At 43.5% G+C, this 10193-nt stretch overlaps 1 protein-coding gene across 1 annotated transcript; it reads left to right on the plus strand.

Annotated features, from left to right (window-relative positions):
• The first annotated feature begins 877 nt into the window (after window positions 1-877).
• Window positions 878-3083, plus strand: LOC109853483 (glycine-rich cell wall structural protein 1-like). The gene is made up of 3 exons (XM_020425650.1): window positions 878-907; window positions 1667-2227; window positions 2335-3083. The coding sequence occupies exons 1-3, from the start codon at window positions 893-895 to the stop codon at window positions 2602-2604; spliced, it is 846 nt and encodes a 281-aa protein (XP_020281239.1). The 5' UTR covers window positions 878-892; the 3' UTR covers window positions 2605-3083.
• The last annotated feature ends 7110 nt before the right edge of the window (window positions 3084-10193 follow it).

The raw sequence follows: 10193 nt of genomic DNA on the forward strand, positions 1-10193 counted from the left end.
AATGTACACGTTTAAATAAATAAAATAAAAATGTGTATTTCGCATAAACATCAACACATTTGGCCACTCTTTTCTTAGTTTATTTGATACTACGTGAGTTTCAATTTGTTGTTAGATTTGTAGTCATATTAAAGTTAATTATGATTACAAATTTATTTACAAATAAAACATGTTGCTTTGATTAAATGAAAGAACAATGCATAAATCTCCAAAACGTTTCAATTGTTTGGAATTTAAAGCGAAAAATAAACTGTTTTTTTTTGTTTTGAAAAAAAAAAAACAGAACCCCAACAAGAAAGATTGAGGGTTGAATTTTTTGAAAAAGATCTGGAAAAAAAGTGAGTCATTTCTCTGGATGAGTTTGTCTCAGAAAACACGCACGCATTGTTTCGGTCGATTTAGCAGTTGGAATAAAAAAATTGTCTCGTTAAAAGCCAAAGGTTTTTAAAAGCCTAGGTCTATCGCGCGCGCGATACCGCAAAAACAACCGCTAAAACAAATTTCTCTAACACACTCGTGAAAATGTCCTTACGACACACTTCTCACGGCTTCTCGTTTGTCGAGTCCTCCTGAAGGTCCGTTTCGTTGTTCTCCGCAAAAACTGATCGAACGAACGTTACGATCTATGCGTTTATCGAATGTGTTGAATTTCGACGAAAGTATATATACGGAGACACAAAATTTGAGCGATGCGCGGTACAGGTTTGCGTATTGCAAGAAGAGACAAGAGTCGCCGAGGGAGAAAGAAGGAGAGAGATTTGCAATAGCTCCGTCGCATCTCATAGGTGATGGGTCGAGGCTCATGAGTGGGGCCCCCAAGCTGGCCCGTATAAAAGGGGGCTTCAAGACATTCGCGGAGCATCAGTCCTCAAATCAAGGAACAGCAGCAACTATGAGGGCATTCGTGGTGAGTATAGTGTGTCCACCGACGATTTCTCGTCTCTTCGATCTCTCGTTCGCGTCCTGTTCTTTTTTTTCTTCTTCTCTCTTTTTTCTCTGCTTTCTCCTCATCCTCATCCTCCTCCTTCTCTTCTTGCGCGCCGTTTTGCGCGTGCAAATCTCTCTCGGGGATCCTCTCATCATCATTTCTCTCCTCATTTCACTTCGGAGATCACAAATGTGAGATTTCTCGAAGGATGAGAGAGAAACACAAAATTCGTCGCTCGTTCGGGATCATTGTGAGGAGCAAACGGAAAGACGCGCGCGGGAGAAAGTAAAAGAGAGGGGGAGGATGCATGAGGGAGCATTGTGTGCGGTGTCAATGTACTCCGTCATAGTGACCAATCTTGGGAACCGGTTCAGTGATTGTGCCACTTACTTCTCTAGTTTCCGTTCGCGTGATTTGAAAGAGAGACGAGAAAAATTAATTAGGTATTATACTTAAAGCGCGTAAAATGTGGGATTCTCATTCGGTAATATGTAACAAACAACGCTGTAACAACGGTGGCATGAAGAACAGCTGATTGTTAAAATCAAAACGCGCGTCTTATATGTCTTACCGCGCGCTTCTGGAAATGCTTCTTCGCGTAACAGAAGAGTTTCATTTTCATGTTTTTGTCGTATATTATTACGTTAGTACACCAGTTAGTATACTAATTAGTTATACTGTGTATTAATTGTATTGTATTTTGTATTATGAAAAAAAATTTGATTTGTGTAATTGCAGATCCTGGCGCTCGCCGCGACGGCGATGGCGCGGCCGGAAGCCGGATACTCTTATAGCCAGCCGAGCGGCAGTTACGGTGCTCCTGGCGGCCTCGGAGGTGGCGGCGGCCTCGGAGGTCTCGGAGGTGGATTCGGGGGTGGCGGAGGTGGTGGAGGCGGCGGAGGATTTGGCTTAGGCGGAGGATTCGGTGGCGGTGGCGGTGGCGGTGGCGGTGGTGGCTTCGGCGGCGGCTTCGGTGGCGGTTTCGGTGGCGGATCGCTGATCCAGAAACACATCTACGTCCACGTACCGCCCCCGGAAGCTCCCGAGGATCGACCGCTCAGGCCGATCGCGCCACCGGCACCTCCACAGAAGCACTACAAAATTATCTTCATTAAGGCGCCCACTCCGCCAACCCCGACCGCACCGGTGATACCGGCTCTGCCACAACAGGACGAGCAGAAAACGCTCATCTACGTATTGGTCAAGAAACCCGAGGAAGCGCCCGAGATCAGCCTGCCCACCATTGCACCCACTCAGCCCAGCAAACCGGAAGTCTACTTCATCAAGTACAAGACGCAGGTAATGAGCGAGAGGGAATCGATGACACAACCCACAAGCGGAAATTCTAAACTGATTATATACAAAACTGTTAAACAAAAATTTGTTTTTTCTTATGCGCATTACAGAAGGAAGTTACTGGCGGTGGCGGTGGTGGCGGTGGTGTTGGATTCGGCGGTGGCGGCGTTACCTCGATCGGCGACACCGCCACTAGCGGTGGCCTCGGCGCTGCCTTCGGCGGTGGCGGCGGCGGCGGTGGCGGCGGCGGCGGTGGCGGCGGTGGTTTCGGCGGTGGTTTCGGCGGTGGAATCGGAGGCGGCACCGGCATCGGTGGCACCGGACCAAGCGGACCCAGCACGAGTTACGGGCCACCCGGCGGTGGATCCGGGCCATACTAGTCAATTCACCCCCGCTACCCCCGCGGCCCCTCCATCCCACTCCTCCATTCACCGACATACACGCACACACAGCTCACATACCTCTAACATAATCAGCGACGACGATACTCGCCGTGTTGATGTATCGCCGTTACGTACGCGCGATCGCCAAGACAAGAAGAAGAAGAAGAAGACGATGATGGTGATAACGTTGACGAAGACGGCGATGACGACGATGATGCCGCACACGATAACGACGGCGACGTTGATGATGATGATGATGATGATGATGATGATGATGAAATACGACGATGAGAACGACGACAATGATAATGATAAGATCGATTATCACGACGACTACCACAATGATGATGATGACGACGACGACGTTGATGATGATGACGATGATAATGATTATGACGACTGGAACGAAGGAGAGATGTTTTTTTATACTTATTTTTTGCAAGAAAACGGTGGCGAAATAAAGCTTTTTTTATGTATTTTTACATAAAATCACACATGTCTCTCTTTAATCTCAACACTTATTCCGCATCCTTCCAATCAGTTTCGAGAGGACGAACGCAACCAACGAAATCGTTCGTTCTATTCGACGATTCCGTGAACGTTTTCGTGAGAAAACCAGGTGGATTGGAAAGACACACACGCTGCGACGACGATTATATATATGCTGCTTTTTTATCCTCCCGGAAGTTCGCCGCCGTTTTTTACGGACGATCGAACTCCGCACGTCAACTCCGTGCGCACGATCGACGGCGCGTTCGAACCATTTGATATATATATATTCTTTTTTGTATCGTTTTGCTTTCGCACTAATAATAATAATAATCAAACGTGCAAACGCTTTTGCACGTTTAAGGAGAGGGGAGGGAGAGAAAAAGATCCGCGCCAGAGAGCGGTTCCGCGGCGTGTTTCTCGGAAGAGACACCGCGCGTTCGAGTTTCAATTTGGATTCTCCCGAAGCAGGTGTCACGGGGGATTTAATTCCCCCGGCTTCCTTTCACAGTGTGCGTTTCCGCATGAGAACGCCGCGCATGTGTTGCGCGACAATGGCAACAATTCTCGTCGGGAGAAAGGGAGAGAAAGAGAGAGAGAGAGAGATGAAGAGGGAGAGAGAGAGAAGCGCGCCTCCGCGCGCGTTTATCTCTTTCCGAAAAGGTAGCGCATCTCTCGGCGCGCGGTTGAAAACTTTCACTGCGCTTCTAAACAACCGCTAATCATCAAGAGGAGACGCGAGAGAACGACGCTTCGTCGCGTCCCGGCTGCTTTTCGCGCGCGTTTAAGCCGCTTTTCCCTCACCTCTCTGCTCTGTTCTGCTCTGCTCTTCTCTCACGCGGAATGTCTTTCCGCGAAACGGCGCGCGCAAAGTGGCACAGAAAGATCTCCCTTCGCGATGACCAGGCGAATTTGATTCAACGCGCGTGACAAATGGCGCCTCGGCGTCTGTTTTGTATGATAAAAAAAAAAAATTCAAACAAACGTTTCAATTATAAATCGTACGTTAATATCCACCTGTTCGCGCCTCCCAACGAAGTGATTAATCAATTTCCTTTGGCAAGGTGAAAGAACGTGATGCACTTTTTTTTTTTTACAAGACTTGTGTTCGATGCGCATCAATTGTGTTTTTTATATTATTTTCTAACTACACGCACGGGAGAGAGTTTTTGATCACATTTCGCGCGTTTGCAAGGAATAAAAAATCGAATAGCGAAAATAAAAACAAAAAAAAAAAACAAACAAAAAAATACAAGCTCTACGAAATTAAAATAAATAAAAAAGGAGCCCCGAACACACTGCGACTTTTTTTGCGCAAACACAGTTGTTCCGTAATGTAATCTTCGATCGTGACGTTAATTGGACGTCTCGGCTTTTGAGTCTTGGATTAAAAAAAAATCCTAAAGTCGACGAAACGTCTCAATGAATTAATATTGCGTTCGCACAATAACTTTCTATCGCGCATTGTGTGTTGGAATTAAATCGAATCGATTTGACGTTTCCGTCGACTCTTTTCGAATCCGATTACACTTTTTTACCGCTTCTCATCGTCATATCACGCTTCGCGTTTGCGAGGATAAGTCGTGAATAGGAGAGACGAAATAAGGTTCTCGTTTATAACCGACGTGAGAGAGATGACGTGCAAATGAAATGCGTACATACACGCATTTCGACTCGTGTACCTACATGTCGCGTGCGTCGTCCGCACGTAACAGCTGTTTGCTACTTGAAATCGCGCTCGAGGGGAAAGATGAGACTATACGGCGGGCGAAAGCGAGGCCTCCTCCGCGCTCATTGACACGAGAGTTTAACGGGAGAGAAGACGAGAAAACGGCGCCCGAATGAAAAGAAAGAAAAGGAAGAGCGCGCGTTACTTTAACTTCTGCTCGGTACGTGTACGTGTGTTAAGTACGCGTGTGTGCGGTTCTTTCTCTCACGATTCACACATACACATACGTGACACGAGTGGCGATGGGAAACAGAACGACGATTCAAATCGTTTCGGATTCACGACACGACAAGCGAATAAATCAAGCGTCTTCTACGTCTTGGCGAATCTTAGACGCAACCTCAGATTCTTTTCTAAACGCACACGGGCCGCAAAAAAAATTGATGTCCTTCCGGGATAAACGGAAATCGTCTCGTGATTTATTGAAGAAATTTATTTTTCAAATTTTTGCTACAAGCAAAACGATCTCTTTGACTTTATCAAAATTATTTGTTCTTAAACAATCGAACACAATCGAGCAATCGAGAAATCGTCTCGTAAATTGCTAAAGAAATGTATTTTTCAAATTTTTTATTTGCAAGTAAAATTCTCTCTAAATTTATCGCACGGTTGTCGGTTTTTGCATGTTCAAAGACGATGTGCAAGAAATTTGTCGAGCAAAATTGCGAAGATATCGATTTAATTGTCGATTATAATCAATTTATATATTTTTATTAATCAAACACCGGGACTGTAAAGTCAAGTATATATTACGGGAGTTGTGCGTGCCGCACTTTCTCCTCATTGGAAGAAACGGGTTTGTGTATTTCCGATTTTTAAAATAATATTCCGAATCGTTCAATTTTGTTACGCTTTATCGGCGAAACTTTCGATGAACACGAATGACTCATCAGGTAACAGAGAGCGCGCGACTCTCTCGGATTCGAGAAACGCGAGTAAATTTATCAAGAAGAATGTTTCGATTATGTGAGATTCGCGCGTTATTTGAAACGGAGAAGGGGGATGAGAAAAACGCTGGCAAAAATGACCGCAAGTGCCGCGTAACACACACACACACACAGAGAGCGAATTGGAAGATAAGTCGCGGGGGATAAAAGTTAAGGGAAAGATCGCGAGAGCGAGACGCGAGGTTTATAACGTGACAGCATCGCGTTAGTAGCCAGCAGGCAACTTTCACGAGGGAACACCTCGCTCTTCTCTTCTCTTTCCTCCTTTTTTTTTTTTTTTCCACTCGAACAAGGAAGAGAGAAGGCAAGAGAGATACGCCAGGCAGACGCCTGGCAGGCGAGGAAAGGAGAAAAAAAAACACTTTCGAAAGGTCAGACGCCGGCCTCGTTCAAAAATCGAACAGATCGGGGGCCGTTATTCGGACATTGTCTTCTCTCTTTCTCCTTCTCGCGATCGCGATATTTATCCGGTCGCGGGACGTTTGGTTTCTGAGCGTGAAAGCGCTTCGCGATCCTTTTCCTCCGTGATGGTNTNGCNTNNNNANTNNTTTTTTNNNNTTTNTTTTTTTTTTTTTTTNTNNTTTTTTTTCTAGACCGAGTCTAGGACCGTTTGAGCTTTTATCCTCTTTGATAATGGTACGAGAGACTTTTTTGTCTCTTTTCAACCGCGTTAAACGTATCGAATAAATTGACCGAGAAGTCAATGCTGACGCGTGGCATTACGCGTTGTGTTAATTTCGTTCGTATACGTGTCACGTAAAAACTGTCACGCGGCGCTACGCATTAATTTGACAGCTCAAATTGTGCAAGAAAACAATCAATCAGCGTCGCGAGAAAGAAAAAAAGATAACAATGAAATTTACACGCTTGACGTCGTTTCGAAAAACAAATATAACATTTGTATTTCAAGAAATGTTATTAAAGAAGACACTTTAATAAAATCGCTTGAAGATAAAATACATTTAATAAAAAAAATTGATAATAAAATTTCAAATATTGTCAAAAATAATATTTCCAAAATATAATCATATCGAATGTTATCTAAAGAACTCGATGATAAAAAACGTTTCCTAAAATATATAATTGTATATTATTTTTATTTCCTCGCAAATTATTTACGTTTTTGTTTATTTAATAGAACTTTCGTGTTTTCGAAGTTTTTTAAGTTCGATTATTTTACGTTCGATAAAATCTGCGAAACGACGTTTGTCTCTTCTTCGGTTATTTTAACGAGAGTTTAATAACGTTCAATTTTGTAAATTAATAATGTCCCGTGAGAGAAGACACGATGTTATGATAATCGCGCGATAATATCCGCGCGATCGAGCCGTGAAAATTGTGCCGTTAATAATGCGTTACGTTCGAGTGGCTCGCGAAAACGTGTTCGAATAGCGTAACCGTTATTATTCGGGGATGTGTCTGCGAGTCGCTATTTCAATTATGAACCGCGACGGACATTTATAATCAGCGGGGCGCGCACATTCGCGATCAATTATATACGCCGCGAAACGGCGTTTGATTGCGTTGATTTTTCATATTTCGCGACGCGATATATGCGCGCGCCGTTTCATTATTTTAACGAGGAGATCGAAGAGAAGAGACCGACACGCGCGTCACGTGCACACAAGGAAGAGAACTTGCAGAACGCGGAAGATTTCCTCCTCGCGGAAAGGGGGAGGGGAGGATCTCATCCCACGAGAGGATGAGCGTGTGCACGATTGCTCGGCGTGTATTCACTCCGCTAATTTATTAGAACCATCGATGGCGCATCACGGAGGTCGAGAAGGAATCACTTTCACTGTTCCGAGTTTCTCGATACCGAGTTACACGCGATCGCGCAATTTCGTCCTTGCGGAAACGTCGACGGTGCATCAGGGATATCCTTTCTGGAATTATATCTCTGAAAACGACACGTCGAAGATTATATATTTCATCGATATTTGAAATTTTCAGACTGTTACAGAGTGCACGATCTTATATTTATTTGAATAAAAAATATAAAAATATATAAAACACAAATATATGAAATAAAATAAACGTATAATATTTCATAAAATATAAATGTATCTCGCGTATTAATTTTTTTAAATTTATTTTTTAATAATTTATTTTATTTAATAGAATTTTACTATATATACTCAAATTATTTACGTTTGCTTTTTCGAAATAAATTAAATCTGCACAAAGTCGCTCAAACGCGCGCGCGGTTGTGAAATTTGTTTTTTCTCTCAGACTTCGCGTTCGTCGTTGTTTTGGAAGAATAAATGAACCGAATTAGTTACACTTTCCGTATCGTAACCCGCGTGTCGTAAGGTAACAGCCGCTAATAACCATCCGCGGCCGGATCGTTAATCGAAAGATGAAAATTTCACAAAAAAAAAAAAACCTCCCCGTGCGGGTTTTCGCAGGAATGCGAGAAAGAAACGCGGGTATTTCGCCGATCAATCACACTTGACTCGCGCGGAAACGAGCGAGTAATTTCTCGTAATTTCGAGACTTATCCCTTCCCTCGAATAAAAACGCGATTATGCGATGCGCGCGCGAAGAGGAGAAGAGAAGCAATTTTTTTTTTTTTTCCCCTACCCAAACTCTGCAACAAACGTATCTACGTCTCTTACATAAGGGACTACGTACTGAGGTACGTACTACGATCGCGCCGGACGACGGAACGCCGTGGACGCGATATTATAAGCCCCGCGGGTCTCTCTTCTTACTTCGCGCGGCGGGAACTCTCACGAGTCGCCGACGCCGCCGTTTTAGATTGCAATTCTCCGGTGTTTGCGCGAGCGAGCGCGAGCTACAAAATCCCGAATATGATGGACCGCGATGACACGCGCACGGTGAAAGGTGCCGGCAAGAGATTATAGTAGTACACGCTCTATGTGGCTTGCTCGCCCGTTTTCGCGGCGGATTCGGACGAGATGTGCTGAGAGAGAGAGAGATGATGATGCTGTTTAAAAGCACCGAATAGAACGTTGTCCCGCTGACGCGATTATATCGACAGTTTCTCGCGCAAAGAGTTACATCAGTACTGAATACACCGAAAATGTCGAGAGCAAGTTACGCGCAAGTAACGTCTTACGCGCGCGCACCGATCTAATCGCGACAAAAAAAAATATGAGAAATGTTTGCAAATTAATTATTATTATTTATCGTATATATTTATTCAAAACGCAATAGAGAAGCAATAAAAGATATCTAATACACATAAAAATTAGATGAAAAATTAAAGTGTAAAATTAAATTGTATTTTAATTACTTTTTAATTGAAATTAATAATTTATAAATTAACTATTCTGGCGTTCAAAATTGTGTTTTGTGAAGCAAAAATATTTGATATATTTCTTCTACATTTTTTTTTTAAATACGGATTAATAAGTCGAACGAGAGACACGAGAGGCGCGTTGCACTTATATTCTCGCAAGTTGATTGTTTTTTTGTTTCTTAACTTCTCTCTCATTGTGAGGTGGAGCAGCGACATGTTTCTTAAACGCTGGTTGCCGCTTTTAACGGCACAACAATTAGAGACGGGTTATATTAACTCCGTAATCTCTCTTTGACACTTGTGTTTTAATTTCTTCCGTCGTGATTTTATAATGAGCAGCGACAACGACAACAATCGGCGCGCCTCGACAACAATCTCACTCACGGTGCGATATAAAAAGTGCGATCCACTCCCCCCCCCCTCCCCCTTGTGAGTTTGCATACGTTTGTTGCGTAACAAACGCAGACAACGTACTACACACACCCACGTGCACGTTGAAGAGAAGTATACATAGCTCGCGGATATTTTTTTTTTTTACTTAGCTTGTCATTCGATACTTCTCGTTTGAAATTAATTGTCAGAAAATGACGCGTGACTTTTCAATGCGAAGAGAGTACTTCGTGATTTATCAAGCGAGCGTGTGTTCGCGCGCGCGCGCGTTATGAAATTATTGCGAGAGACACGCTCGGAGTAACGTTAAATTAGCGTGAAACACACGGTCGGAGCAACGGAAATATATCCTGGCTTTCTCAGACTCAAACAACGATGTCCTAATCCTCCTCCGCATACTGTGTCAGATTCTACTGATGTACACCTTGTTATACACGCGCGCCGCGCGCGTCTTTTCTACACTCTCCGTTCTCTCTCTCGCGCGCGCATTCTTTTGTGTGCGCGATTCGGATTTTGCTCCGCTTAAATGGAGCGGAGTGTAGTCTTAATAATAACCGTTTTTCGACACGGTTAATTGAAATGCGGCGTAATTTCCGAGATTGAAATTATTAACACACACATTCGCGACGACTCGAAATGTCTCGAAATAAGGCAAATGTTCTCATTACAATAGACCGAACGTTTGTTTTAAAGAAGCAATTGTAACGAAGTCAAGTAATATATATTACGTATCTATATAAGTAAAAAGTTGCACATATATATAAAT

The sequence above is a fragment of the Pseudomyrmex gracilis genome, unplaced genomic scaffold, assembly GCF_002006095.1.
Source record: "Pseudomyrmex gracilis isolate BER0280 unplaced genomic scaffold, ASM200609v1 scaffold_48, whole genome shotgun sequence".
NCBI lineage: Eukaryota > Metazoa > Arthropoda > Insecta > Hymenoptera > Formicidae > Pseudomyrmex > Pseudomyrmex gracilis.

Excerpts from the sequence above, each read along its gene's own strand:
- LOC109853483 (XM_020425650.1), top strand. Across the intron at positions 2,228-2,334 it reads TCATCAAGTACAAGACGCAG|AAGGAAGTTACTGGCGGTGG; the intron begins GTAATGAGCGAG and ends TGCGCATTACAG.